The 14917-nt window shown below is 38.2% G+C and overlaps 1 protein-coding gene across 1 annotated transcript in view; it reads left to right on the top strand.

Moving 5' to 3' along the window:
- Positions 1-14917, top strand: part of TLL1 (tolloid like 1) — a 155930-nt gene that overhangs the window by 134566 nt on the left and 6447 nt on the right. Inside the window, 3 exon segments of the mRNA XM_042467856.1 lie at positions 5795-5975; positions 12501-12626; positions 12994-13121. Of these exon segments, the coding sequence (XP_042323790.1) occupies positions 5795-5975; positions 12501-12626; positions 12994-13121 (435 nt within the window).

The following is a 14917-nucleotide window of genomic DNA, read 5'->3' as shown; positions in this document are numbered from 1 at the left end:
AACTGCTTCTCCTCCTCGTCCGTCTCCGTCTGCTTCTCCTCCTCGTCCGTCGCCGTCTGCTTCTCCTCCTCGTCCGTCTCCGTCTGCGTCTGCTTCTCCTCCTCGTCCGTCTCCGTCTGCTTCTCCTCCTCGTCTGTCGCCGTCTGCTTCTCCTCCTCATCCGTCGCCGTCTGCTTCTCCTCCTCGTCTGTCTCCGTCTGCGTCTGCCTCTCCTCCTTTTCCGTCGCCGTCTGCTTCTCCTCCTCGTCCGTCTCCGTCTGCTTCTCCTCCTCGTCCGTCTCCGTCTGCTTCTCCTCCTCGTCCGTCTCCGTCTGCCTCTCCTCCTTTTCCGTCGCCGTCTGCGTCTGCCTCTCCTCCTTTTCCGTCGCTGTCTGCTTCTCCTCCTCGTCCGTCGCCGTCTGGTTCTCCTCCTCGTCCGTCGCCATCTGCCTCTCTTCCTTTTCCGTTGCCGTCTGCTTCTCCTCCTCGTCCGTCGCCGTCTGCTTCACCTCCTCGTCCGTCACCGTCTATTACTCCTTCTTGTCCGTCGCCATCTGCTTCTCCTCCTCGTCCGTCTCCGTCTGTCTCTCCTCCTCGCCTTTCACTGTCTACTTCTTCTCCTTGCCTGCCGCCGTCTGGTTCTCCTCCTCGTCTTCCCTATCACTTACCTTACTAATAACTTTATTTACCACCGTCGTTTCTTTCCACCCTCGCCTTTCTACTCGCCGTGCTCTAAACACCCTCTCTTTCTTTCTCCTTCCTTTCCCCGGCCGAGCTGCTTTTGTCCGCCTTGTTGGGCTGCTTGGTGGCTTTCAAATAATTAATCCTACAATTTTAGTTGTATGTCCTTTTTCTTCCTTATTTTATTTTCCCTCCTCGCCTCCGACAAAGTCTTTTCTATGAGGAGCTTCAATTTAGCAACCAGATTTCCTTAGGCTGTTTAATCCCTCCCCTCCCCCTAAAAGCCGGCTCGGCGAGGCTTGGCTTAAACCCCTGTTTGCGGTTGCAGTTTGCTCTCGTCCTCCAGCTGTTTCCCCTTACTCAGAGGTTTTTGTAACCTCTTTTCAGCTTCAATAGCTGTATGAGGACCCTGTGAGCCCACCTGAGTCCCCTTTAACGGGGGGGGAGCGATCTTCCTTTATATTATATCCCGCAAACGGTACAACATCTCCACCTGCTACCTTGGATTGCTGCTAACGCTTCGCCATCTTGGCCGGAAGTTCTTCACATCTCTACTTCTAATCCCCTGTAAGTGTGAAAATATGTATAAGATACTGGAGAAAGTCTGCCTCATTTCTCCTAAGTATGCAGGGCCCATACAGCTGGAAAACAGAGTAGTTTCAAATAGCATGTAGGTAAAGGAAAGGTCACAAATTAGACTCCATGTGATAGACATTACTGGTCTCCCATATTTTATCTTTTTTCTCATAGCTGGCCTCTTTGCTATAGAGGGAGAGTACAGGGCATCCCATAGATGTGAGGAGGGTTGCTAACCTGTAATTGGTTCTTTGGATTGTTATCTGTAAACTCACACAATTCTCCTCCCCTCTGATGTTGTCATTATGCATTTCCTTCTTTTGGGTTCCACAGCATACATAGAATAAAAAGGAAAGGTGGGAATCCCACTTAGATATGTACACTGGATGAAGGGTGGTGTTATATTCTAAAATGTTTTACGCAGCTCTACAAATTTCTGAGAAACTCCATGGGGGCACAGAACAAATCAGATATGTGAATTCACTTATGACTGTTCGAAAAATCACAGTTACAAGTAAGCAAACTATTTGCGTAAAAAGTGGGGGAAATGTCATAGGAAATTATCTGGAGCCGCTTCTTGATTACAGTAAGTAAAATTAATGTTTTAACTCCCAAGTCATAATGTAAACCGTTAGAAATGCATACTGTACTTGCTAAAATGACAACACCACATAGTGTTAAAGATTATGAGATAAAAAGTACAGGATAGTGGATATGATACATGGTATTAGTCCATATATTAAAACTGAGGATGCCAGCTACAATTGGAGCAAAGAAATAGCAGATACAGCTCTCCCTAATTTTAAGGGATAAAAAAGTAAAGACTTTCTATTACCATTGGGGCCTTAATTGTGTCCTTTTATGGAAGGCATTTATATGTTTACAGTGCCAAAGTATTCCCTCTGCATATCTCAAAGGCATATTTTCTATGTCCCTGTTGGCAGACTCATGTGAAAGATATTAAATATTATGTCTTCCACTGTCCTTGTTACAATTACATAAGTGTAGTGAGAGATCCCTCAGCCAGGTTATTGTAAGATTCTCAGGGTCCAAAGGTGAATGTATTACCCACTTGCTGGAGGATGCGCTCCCATATGTTACTTGTCAAGTGACATATGCAAAATCATTTGTTCTCTTTTCATGAGGAGTGGTGTCTTGCTCCATATGTTGAAAGGAAATTTAAGGTAAATGTCTTCCCTTTTTTATTTCAGCTAGCTTTATAAATAAAGCAAGTGTCTGGACTCTCAACTAAGAGAAGTGTGCAGCACTTAAAAAGTTGAGAAGCTGAGTTATATTAGACTGGAAGGATTAAACATGCAGAATCAGAAAGCTAAACTACCAGATTTCTTTAACTTGGCCAAGTGGGAACTTTAATAAGTATTTACAGGTATTTTGGAAATGGAAGCTTTGTCAAAGGAAATGAATGTTTAAGTAGAGACAAGTGAACACATCACAGAATTCATAAATGTTGAATATTACTAAATTCCACAGTAGTTTTTACTTTACAATTCTGAAACTATACTTTACCTATTTTGAGAAGAACCTGGACAAAGTAGTCACTCTAGTGGGAACTACCATCATCAATATCTGTCAGAAGTATTTTGATCGTATATTCCTGCATAGCAGGGAGTTCAACTAAATGGCCCTTGTGGTCTCTTTCAATTCTGTGATGCTATTGCTCTATTGTCTGAATAACTTAGCTTATTCATGCATGGTGCACCATGGTCCCATTCACTCCAGTAGTATGTTCTGCTTTCCACAAAACATTTCCTCTAGCATTTATATATAATTAATACATTAATTAATAGTGCACTTACTGTAAGTTATGATTGTAGTGCTGCACAAATAATACCCACGATAAGTGCTGGTAAAACAGTAACACACAGGTAAAACGTCAGCGAAATGCATGTGTCTGAATGCCTGATATGATTCCTAAATTCAGCTTCCCTGAATCATTGGGGGAGCAGCCGTTTCCCATTAACGGAAACTTTGTTTTAATGGGAAAAGGCTGCTCCCAAATGATACAGGGATGCTGGAGGTGAGGGGACAATTCCCTGAATTTAAGAAATGCATCAGGCTTTCAGACTCACATGCTTCCCTGATGTTTTTCTGGCATTTTACCAGCACTTACCCCACAGTAAGTGCTGGTGTAGAAATCTTCTATTACACATTGTTAGGAAAGCAAAATTTTTTTTAAAAAAACCAATAAGGTATGACAGTTTTGAAAGAGTTAGTATAAGGGGAGAGAAAGCTAATTATGCTTAGCTGTGCAGTTGTCAGGACGCATATGAACAGTTTACAAAGAAAGAAGATGGATTCAAGTTTGAGAAATTAATTTGCATCTACATTTATTAATATTTGAGACAATGACATTTGTAGTAGAAAGATTAGTTAAAGAGTTTTGTGAGTGAAAATATGTGATAGTTTTGATTATACAGGTAGGTAGAGTTCCATTTATCTGGAATTCCAAAATCTGAAATATTCCAAAAATCAAAACCTTTTTCATAGATGGCTGAGATAGTGACACCTTTGATTTCTGATGGTTGAGTGTACACAAACTTTGCTTCATGCATAAAATTATTTAAAATATATAAAATTACCTTCAATCTATGTGTATAGGGTGTATGTAAAACATAAATTATTTTTTTGTTTAGATGTGAATCTCATCTCCAAAATATCTCATTATGTACATATTTTCAAAAACAGTTATTCCTCTATCTATCTATCTATCTATCTATCTATCTAATATCATTCATAACAGATACCTTGGTCTTGGTAACAGTTGATTTTAAAAAAGGCAAGCCCCCACATGTTACTCTCTCACATGGCTATAGATCTTAGTTTTTCATTGTTGCTTCTTGAATATTAGCATTTTAAAGCAGATAATTTCAAGTATTGTGGAAATGAAAGTATTAATCCTCTGTAAAAGCCCAGAAACACTTCACCTAACATTTAATAAAGCAGACTTAAAATGAGTTATAAGTGTGCACATGTGGATGAATATATTAAAAGTTAATATTACTCATCACTTATATAATTATTACATATTTTGTGCTATAAATTACTTAACCAGAAGAATCTCATTAATAATAGAAGTTACATTCTATTTTTAAAAGGCTGTCAGTCAAATATATTTCTGTATCAATTCATAGCTATAATGTCTTTTCTTTTAAGTAAAGTTTTACTCTATTTGCACATCTATTAAATATTCATATACTGCATTTATTTATGAGGAAAAGTTTCAAAACTATTTCATTCAGATTTTCTTTAAAGTAGCTCATTTAAAACCACAAAACAAAGAATCCGTACATTTTTTTATGTCAGCATCTCTGCCTTTTAAAAACAGAATTTGTTTTTATTTTGAATACCATATGAATTTTCCTGGCATCAAGAACATTTAATTAGACAATTCAGAAGAGCATGCAAAACTTACAATTTTCTATGGGAATATGGTCATTTTATGCAAAATAATAATAATAATAATAATAATAATAATAATAATAATAATAATAATAATTTTTTAAAAAACCTAGGATCTTGCGAAAATGACTTTTTAAAAAAGTCCCAGATTGTGGAAATTGTGCCAAAACTCTTCTAATGTTATCAACTCAGGAGATAATGTTTGAAATTATTCAAGAATATATACATTTACATATCTAATGCTAGGACATAATAAAGCTGGATTTCTGATCACACATGCGCTTCATTGGTGTTTTACCTGTGTGTTACTCATGTTTTACCAGTGCTTACTGTGGGTATGAAAATCTTCATGGTCACAAACAATTATCTCTGCATACTGCATCCAGCAGAAGGTCACGAATGCTATTAAGTGCATGGCAACGTTTGGGTTGTATAGATTACACATGCACCCACACCTCTGTACACGGTGTTACTCTACATGCAGGCGGGCAAACACTTGTATGCTATTTTTAGTTAGGCTAGCATCCAATTCAACTACTCTGAGGTCCGAAACCAATGAGCCAAATAGAGCAGCGGGAAACAGCACTGATGCTTTTCACACAAGGACAGTGGCATCTGCATGTGCCTGGTCCCAATCCAAGCTGCTGCCATGTTCCTAAACCAAACTGCATGAAGGAGCAGATTCGCGCCTTCTTGACCTGGTTCTTTGCAAATGATGTGGCCTCAACGTGGCTTCAGGCTTCATCTGGGGCATGTGTCATGTAATTGGCATGCCCCCAATGCAGCCTGAAGCTGTGTCATTTTGCCGATGTATTTTGGGCCTATAGAAATGTAAACTTCACTCGCTTCCCACATCAAGCTCTTTTCTAGTGAGAGATGTACACAACCTCTTGCTTATTTGGTACCATTATCTGCAATATCAAATATGCAGTTTTGAAAATAAGAGAAAAATAATTGAAGTCATGTCTAACATATTTCTGAATAAACTAATAAAAGCAGTATAATGAAGCAAGAAATATATTATCTGTCTGTCTGTCATACTGTAAATTTAAACATACAATTACAGCTAAATCCACAATGTACCTACATTTATTACATTATTTATATCAAGAATAATGCAAGTTGTTTCATTTCTTAGGTGTGCAAGTATGATTATGTTGAAATCCGTAGTGGCCTTTCTTCTGATTCCAAACTGCATGGCAAATTTTGTGGTACAGAAGTGCCTGAAGTTATTACATCACAACTGAACAACATGAGAATTGAGTTCAGATCAGATAACACAGTTTCAAAAAAAGGTTTCAAGGCTCACTTTTTCTCAGGTATTAATTTTTTTTAATAATATTTCATTGTTTGCTGTGTCTTTTATCCAAGAAAAGTTTCTGCTTGCATATTTTGTTCCATAGTGCTGAAAATGAATGTATCTTCCTTTAATGTGTTCAGTTTCAATTTTCTACTCAATTGAGTAAGTTAATTTTAAGACTAAGACTAAGACAAATGGGTGATCACAAAGAGGAAGATACATAGCTTTAGACTTTGAACACCTCATTTATCTGTTAATATTTGTTGGGGAGTTGTTTGGATTAACCTTTACTTTGTTAACCCTCATAAAGTCTATTCCTGCATAAAAAGTGTGTGTGTGTGTGGGGGGGGGAAGAGCACCTTTATGACTAGTTAGTTTTTATTTTACACAGAGCTTTTGTGGATATAAACCCACATTTTCAGATACAATACAGAAATCTAGCTAATAGATCTTGTTTGAGAAAGCCTGGAGCTAGGAAGCCACTACACATTCCAAAATGTTCCTAACAATGGAATATTAGAGACTCGCCAGTAATTTTCTAGTATGGTGAATTTTATGAAGAGATTATCTAGGAAACATCTTACCACCAACTTTTTAAGGCATGCTGGAACCTTGCCATCCTGCACTTCCATCCATATTTAAGATTACATTTTTAATCCATGGATAACCTGGCTTTTTTGTTAGTGTGGCCTCCCTAAATCTTCAGTTAGCCTGTCATTTCTGATCAGGTAACGTGGCACACACATATAATAACATATATCAGCTATCTTAAAGAGTTTGAACTCTGCTAAGGGCTAACGAGGTTTGAGAGGGTTGAGACAGATTAGGTGTTCAAGCAGCAAGCATAGCCAGTGGTGAGAAATTCGGGGAGCTGCAGTTCCACAGCATCCAGTGGGTTGCTTCATTCCCACTCCTGGGTTTGACCAACAAGTCCCATTTATTTCAGTGGGCCTCTGAATTGAACAGCAGTTATGCAAGGGCTGAAATAGGGCCCAGTAGCTCCTTTTCAGTTTGGAGCAGCTGCAGAAGGAGAAGCAGTAAAAGTCACTGCCTCCATTGTTGGAGGTCCACAGATCTGCAATGAGGAGTTCACATCTTTATCCGGTACTGTGGTCCTAATCTAGGTTTTTGTCTGGTTTCAGTTTCAAAATAATTCATAGAACATTCTGATCACAGATCTTTTGCATTACATGTTCTTTGATCCAAAGTGATAGCTTCTAAATCTACTAATGGAATAACTGTGAATAGTAAGTGTATAATAATAAAGCAATATTGTGGATGCAGATCTACATGGCTGTTGTGCCCATAACAGAAAATAGTAACATATAACAAATTGTTGTGAAGTTAGACCATAGTGGCTTTTCAGACACGTACTAAGAACAATCTTTTTTTGTGGGGGGAGGGGGTTGGCTCCATTGTAAATGCAATTGTATGCTAAAGGAGTTATAATTAGTTGTTTTGAATTATCTTACTATATTACTAAATGGTGTTTAAATCTATGTGTTATATTGTTTAACTGATCAAATTACATTTGTGTGATACCTGAAATATGCCATTCATTTTGTTCCATATTGAAAAACTGATTCATTATATTATCATCTGTGTCTATATATTGGCTGAAGAGGCTGGGATTGGTAATCATAATGATGATGATGTTACATTAAACAAATAAAACTTATCATTGTCCTACCCTTGAGCAGATTGATGTTGGAACAGTCACTCAACCACTCATTGTTGGTGCCATACTGGTACATTTTCCCCCACAGACAAAAGAGCTGCCTGCAAGGAGAAAATTTTTGTTTTTGAATCATGCAAGGACTTGGTACAGGTTGCCCCTTCAGGCCAAGTACGTATAATTCACAGACTGGCCTCTGAGAGTCTCAGAGGTATGACCATATGTCTTGTGAATGATTCATAACTAACATATTGTTGAGAATGGATCTTTCTTTTATTAATAGGGTTTGACAGAAAAATATACAAAAAGGACCTATTCAAAACTGGAAGACTGATTCCCATCTCTGAGCACAACAAATGGTTTGCATTTACTCAGCAAAACATTTGTTTCTGTAACTAATTTGCACTAATTTTTTTCTTCTTCTAAGACCTTCAATCTGGAATGCATATGATAGAAAGTCTACACTGGTTTGTGTAAAGTGTTGATAGGACGTTTAGTGCACTGTTCATTGACAGTGCCAAATGATTATATTTTGCTGTAGTTTCACTGTCTGTCCCATGCCCATTGTATTAGAACACTGAGGAAGGTATTAAAGGTTTGTTTCAATAAAGCAGATACTGCTTACTGTAATTAAAACAGCATAAACATCCCATTAGGAATGCACACATGACTTTTCTTTCTCAGGTGTTTTGATTGTACAGGAAAAGAATTTGTCCTTTGCAAAATATCAAAGCTGTTTATACATGCATTTGTTAACTTTTTCTGTACATTTTAACCATTTTACTACAGTATTTCCCAATATTTTGTTTATCATGTATGAAACTCACCTGTCACTTTTCTATAGTTGCAAAGTAGAGTGTTACAAGGATTCTTTCTAGAGTTAAATAGCAAGATATCTCACATTTTGTGGATAGATCTATATTGCTGTAGGGTTTGGGATGAACTTTAATAGTCTTGAGCTGGAATCATTCCATCAATTAATGCTCTTTTCTTTTGGCGGAGATCCAATGACTTGCCTGGAGTGCTTCTTTGCATGCATTGGGTTTTTTACCCTCCTTAGACACACATAGGGGCCTCTTTGGAAATGGACTCTCATGATCAGTAGGATTACAAATGTAAATGCTATATTTATATTTCATTTCATTTATAATAAAATTACAACTTAGCATTTAGATTTGTTAACTATTTTGGGGTTTCCCCATTTGTGTTTGCCAGGAATTTCACATAGTCCTTTTTAGTTCCTTACAATGCTAAATAATGTGAGGGCCCAAACATGAGTTTCTGTAGTTATTGTGACCTTGGGCAAGTTACACTCAGCCTCAGAGAATGGCAACGGAGAGCCTCCCCTCTGAAGAAACTTGTCAAGAAAACCCCATGCTAGGGCCCTCTTAGGGTCACCATAAGTCAGAAACAATTTAAAGGGACATAGCAACAAAGTTATTTTGTATAGAATAGACTTTCTCCAGGAGTTGAAGGCCTCTTGTAGTTCTTTCTTGATTAGTAATTTTTTAAGAATGCTGTCCCAGCTAGTGAAATGAAAGTTGGGCATTAGAAGAGGTAGTAATGAACGTACTTTCTAACAATTGATACTTGAAGGTCTCCCTGTCAAAGAACAACCTGCGAGTCATTGGAGTTTATCACACTAGGGAGATGCTGAAGAAAAAAGAAATTTAAAGCAAAACAAAACACCCGCAAATGTGGGAAGTTTATCAGACGACATCACAGTTAAAGTGAAATAATGTGAAGTTAAACGGAACGCAAAGCAGAGAGGCAGCTTTTGACTTTCAGTAAAAAGCTCCCAGTTTTCTCTGCTTTGCATTTGGTTTAACTTCGCGTTATTTCGCTTTGGGGGTCATTATGTGTGATAAACTTCCTGCATTTGCGGTTTTTTTAAATAAAAAATTGAATCTAGTTTAAATCCTGTTTTCAGTGGGATTTCGCTAGTGTGATAAACTATACATATACATTTCAACATGTAGAATGTTGGATGTGTTGAAAATACAGCTGTTTTGTTTCTTTGGCAAATTACTGCATACAAAATGTAAGAATATATAAAATACCCGTATGAATAGTTGCAAGACACAAATGGCAAACAGTAGCTTGTGCCTGTGTAATAATTTTGTCTATACAATTCATAGCATGAAATGTTGTTCTGCTTCTCTCTTAATTAATGCTTTGCAGACTTTGTGGCCCTAATGGGTAGCTCTCTGTCACTGATAAAACCATCAAAAGCTCTTGTGATTTTAGCTTCTTCAAATTACAGTCTTAACACACAGCTAATGTGATGTGTGTCATTTTGAATGTGGTTCAGGAATAAGTCTTGCCAGTTTTGATTTAATGGATCAGCCCCACCTAAAATAATAACAGCTGAATAGGGGCAGCTGATATCTCTTGCTGGAATGACTGCCTGTTAATCTAGTTTGGCTTTTCTCCTTGCAAATGAATTTTGATGCTTTTTAGTTCAGCTCATGTTACCACTCCCCTGCCCCCGCCCTGCTTTATGTCTAACATACTAAAAGCTCTTTTAGAAGATAACTGTTACAAAAAAAACAGTGTAGTGCTTGCCATGTTGCAGATTTTCCTACAATTTATAACATCTATTATTTTCTTGTGTTACTTAGATAATATTGTATTTCTTCTCTTTAAGCTGCAATTCTATGTCCAGATTCATTATGATCAATTCATGTTGCCAGTGTTTGGTTTTTAAAAATAATGCCATAATGCTAACTGTGAAACTTTTTGTTCTGTTTTATTTTGGGCCTTAGTGACAAAGTGCTCCACTGTTGCAAAGTCTTGTGTATCTTTTCGTATATCCCAGTAGTACTGATGAGGTGATATGATAGCCCTGTTTAAATACTTGAAGGGATGTCACATTGAGGAGGGAGCAAGCTTGTTTTCTGCTGCTCCTGAGACTAGGACCTGGAGCAATGGATGCAAGAGCCAGGAAAAGAGATTCCACCTCAACATTAGGAGGAACTTCCTGACAGTAAGGGCTGTTCGACAGTGGAATACACTTCCTTGGAGTGTAGTGGAGTCACCTTCCTTTGAGGTCTTTAAACAGAGGCCGGATGGCTATCTGTCAGGGATCCTTTGATTGAGATTTCAATGCATGGCAGGGGATTGGACTAGATGGCCCTTGTGGTCTCTTCCAACTCTATGATTCTATGATTCTAACCTATAACAAATGAAGCTAAAGACAGCTTTCCACAGTATTAATAAATAATGCGTTCACTTTCTCTTTTGGACTTTGAAACAGGAGGAAGGACTGTGAAGCTTGCAGCAAACAATCAGAAAAAATGTGCATGTTTGGTAGACATTGCTACATTTTGGGCTGTTGATAGTGGTGCAGCCAAGTGATTTAAGATGCTGGGCTTAATGATCTTATGCGGTGGGGACTCTCTTTAGGCATCCATACATATAACTTGGGTTATTAAGTACAGAATATTATCTATTCCCTCCACTCCTTTTATACTTTAAAATTGCTTCTATAGTAATGCTATGTTGTAGAGTGGGAGATTTAAAAAAAACAATTTCCTGGTAATGTGAATAACTGGATAGTTTGCCATTTCATATTTTAAGCTCATTTATTGCAGCGACATGGCTACACAGATTCAGTGTAGTTTGCTTCTGCTGTTTTGGGGGCAGGAAACAACATGGGAGAATAATAAAGTGTTTGTAGCTATGTCCAGCCAAACACTTCCTGACTCTGATTTTTTTTAAAAAAAAAATAACAAGAAAATTGTTGTAGGAAACAGAGTTAATAATACTGGGCCATAATATGTTGCAGTGGCTTGAGTACTGGTGCTGGGCTTATCTGGCAGTAGCCTGAGAGACTACAGAACTTAGCTGCATCATTGACTGCTGGTGGAAAATAACTAGGAGGAAAAAAAACAAAACCCAGCCATATTGGTGTGCATATACACTGTAGAAATAATGCAGTTTGACACCACTTTAAGTGCCATAGCTCCATTCTATGAAATCCTTGGGGTCTTTATCCTTCTATGCTAGAGTGCTAGTGCACTCAGCATGAGTGGTGTCAAACTGCATTATTCCTACAGCGTAGATGCACCTTTACGCCAAATCTTTTTTCAGTGAATCTTCCCCTACCCCAGGAAGCAAGGGAGAATGAAATGTCAGAATTAAAAACAGTAGTTTTCACTGTACAGGAAGAAAAAAAAATATTCTAGGAATATTCATGGAGCAGGGAGCTTATCATGTTCCCTTTCTCTGCCTCACTTGGAATGATGCTATGTTAAGATGCAGTGCCAATCCAGAGGCACTAAGGGAAAATAGAGTAATTAAGTTCCTTGAAATTCTTCTCTACCCCTGTCAAACATTGTCTAAATGTACCAGAGATGGCATTTTAGTACATTGGTCCCATGTCTTACACGGGGGATCTGTTCCAGATCCCTCCCCCGCGTAAGCAAAAAACACGTTTGAGTCCTATTCGATTGAATGGGACTCGTGCTCACCGCGCAGGAGAGAGTGTGTGCCACGGGCACTATGTACTCTCCCATTGCGCAGCTTCCATATAAGCAGGAAGCCACATATGGGGAGCCCGCCTATAGCGCGGGCGCACTGTATTGTCATTTTGACATTACTATTAATACCCATTACATGAACATAATTAATTATGTTAGTTGTATACCAACTAAACCAGCAATCATACAGCCCTCTGGATGTTGAACAATTACAATTCTCATCATTCTTCACCACTGATTTTGCTGCCTAAGGCTCCTGGGAGTTGTAGTCCATCAATATCTGGAGGGCCTTATCATGCTCACCCCTGAACTAAACCTATTTTCTATAACTTTCTGAAAAGTGGGAAAAGATAACATGTTTACAATAAATACATTATGTGTCTTGTAGATAAGGACGAATGTTCAAAGGACAATGGTGGCTGCCAGCAGGAATGCATCAACACTGTAGGGAGCTATGTATGTCAGTGTCGAAATGGATTTGTGCTACATGAAAACAAACATGACTGCAAGGAAGGTAAGAATCAGTAATCTGACAATCTGACAGAGCAGGTCACTTTGAATGATTTGCTTGACTAAGCCCTTACATGAGTATTTGCAGCTATTGTAAGACACATTGTGTAAGAATTTTTTGTGATCTTTTGAAGAATCTAGTAGAAATATATTACTGAAGACAAAACCAGCACAGTGCATTATTATATATTATTCTGTAATGAGTTTGCCAGTGGTAGTGATGAAGACCGTGAAGAATGAATAGGTTTGCTTCTAGAAATTTCTGCCCTTTCCATGAAGTAGTGAGTAAATAGCTTACTTGTTCTTGCTTCATGATATAACATATGTTTTCAACTAGACTCACTGATGTTATCTCTCCATTATTGGTGTAGCTGAGTGTGAACAGAAGATCCACAGTCCAAATGGAATTATCACAAGTCCTAACTGGCCTGACAAGTATCCAAGTAGGAAGGAATGCACATGGGAAATAAGTGCCACTCCTGGACACAGAATCAAAATAGTAAGTAGTTTTGACATAGCAAAGATCTTTGGTAGTCTAGGACACTGTTTGCTTGGAAGATTAAAGTAAATTGTGGTAGTAGATGGTATAATCAGAGCTTCAAAAGGTTGTTCGTATGCATCCCGAATGCACCCAATTAAGTTGAGGAGGCTGCCAAAAACCCATTTAATCTGGGATAATCAATATTGGAGTTTTTCCTGAGATTTTTTAAAAAAAAGATCTGCATCATTGGTAGTGAGAATAACCAATGTGAATAGATCCACGATAAAATGTTGCATACCAAAAAGGGCTTCCGAATGCATTTGCACCACCAACTCCATCTTTTTTCGAATGCTTGCATATGTGAGCAACTGAACTCACAGAGATACACATCAATGCAGTTTCATAGTGTGAATAACAAACCCAGAATGCACGAGTGAGATGATTTGCATCATCACGCTAAAAAAAAGATGTCTGAATGACCCATCTGAAGCAGTCTTCAAGAGGCCAATGATGCATGGAGTGCTAAATGCCACCATAGGTATGAACTGACTTGGCAAATACATATGCACATGTTGTAGGAAAGCCATGTGTACCCAGGTGAAGAATTTTATAGGTTCCTGTGTCTTTTGACCTACTTTGACTGTCTTTTCAGTGTGAGTAGCTGAAACAGAAATATGAGATGAAATAGCTAACAACATGACATTTCAGTCACACGTAGATTTTTGTATTGGTCCTTTGAATTACATCCAGAGTTTATAGAAAGCCACTCATTTGCACTGCACTATTTCTGTATAGGATTTATAGTATAATACATATTTAACAGAGTCTTTTCTCTGAGTATTATGCTTAAGAATTGAATTTGTAATTTAGACTATAGAAGATTAATTTTTTTCTGATCTTTCATACAGTTTATACAATTATAGTGCAATACAGTTGTCCAAGGTGTGGGGGAACCATTTAAAAGTATTATGCTCAAGAATTGACACTTACTTAGACTCTTGTTTCCAATCCTATAATATTTCCACCAAAATGGTATAGTTTCTGAGTAGACAGGTAGCATTTTGTTGTAAGGCATATTTAATTTGTGACTATGACCAAATAAAATCCTGAGACTTACCTTCATGGATACATAATGAGTTAGATTGGGAAAAAAGGAAGAAAGAAATAATTTGCTGTTTCATAAAATATGTTGGATTCAGAGTTTGTTGTACTTAAGAATAGGCCCATTGGAATCAGTGGGGCCAAAATTAGATATTAAGTTCCATTGATGTCATTGAGGTGCAGTGTAGATTAGCAATTCAGGCTGGCCTAAGGGCAGAGTTGGGGTGTGGCATCCATACGATCTATGCCCTGACTCCATCCCCATGGTGGCGTGATTTCATGTGCCACACTACATAGTGCGTGGCACTCTGGCACTTCATCCACATGACACAGGGCCAAAGGAGTGCTGTAAAGCTGCAGCGCCAGTGGATGCAGCACTCTGGAAAGGCCAGATCAAGGCAGCAGCGTGCAGTTGCCACGACTCTGATCTGGCGAAGATGGAGGTGGCTGCAGCCCCCCCCCCCCTTGACTCTTCTTTTTAAAGCGCTCTTTCATTGTTACCTAGTTTGACTCCAAACCAATTTTAACTTATATGGATGTAGTTATGTTTTTAATCATCCTCTCATGGACTTTTATCTGTCTGTAAAATAATCTAGAAGCTAAATAACAATACCTGGCCATTTGACAATAATATGTTCAACCAAAATTTATGAGTAGCAACTGGGTTGGCTATGCAGATGTTTGCATTTCATCCACATTTTCATTCTGTGATG

Source organism: Sceloporus undulatus, chromosome 5 (assembly GCF_019175285.1).
Source record: "Sceloporus undulatus isolate JIND9_A2432 ecotype Alabama chromosome 5, SceUnd_v1.1, whole genome shotgun sequence".
NCBI classification, from domain to species: domain Eukaryota; kingdom Metazoa; phylum Chordata; class Lepidosauria; order Squamata; family Phrynosomatidae; genus Sceloporus; species Sceloporus undulatus.
This window is presented reverse-complemented; position numbering and strand designations above follow the sequence as displayed.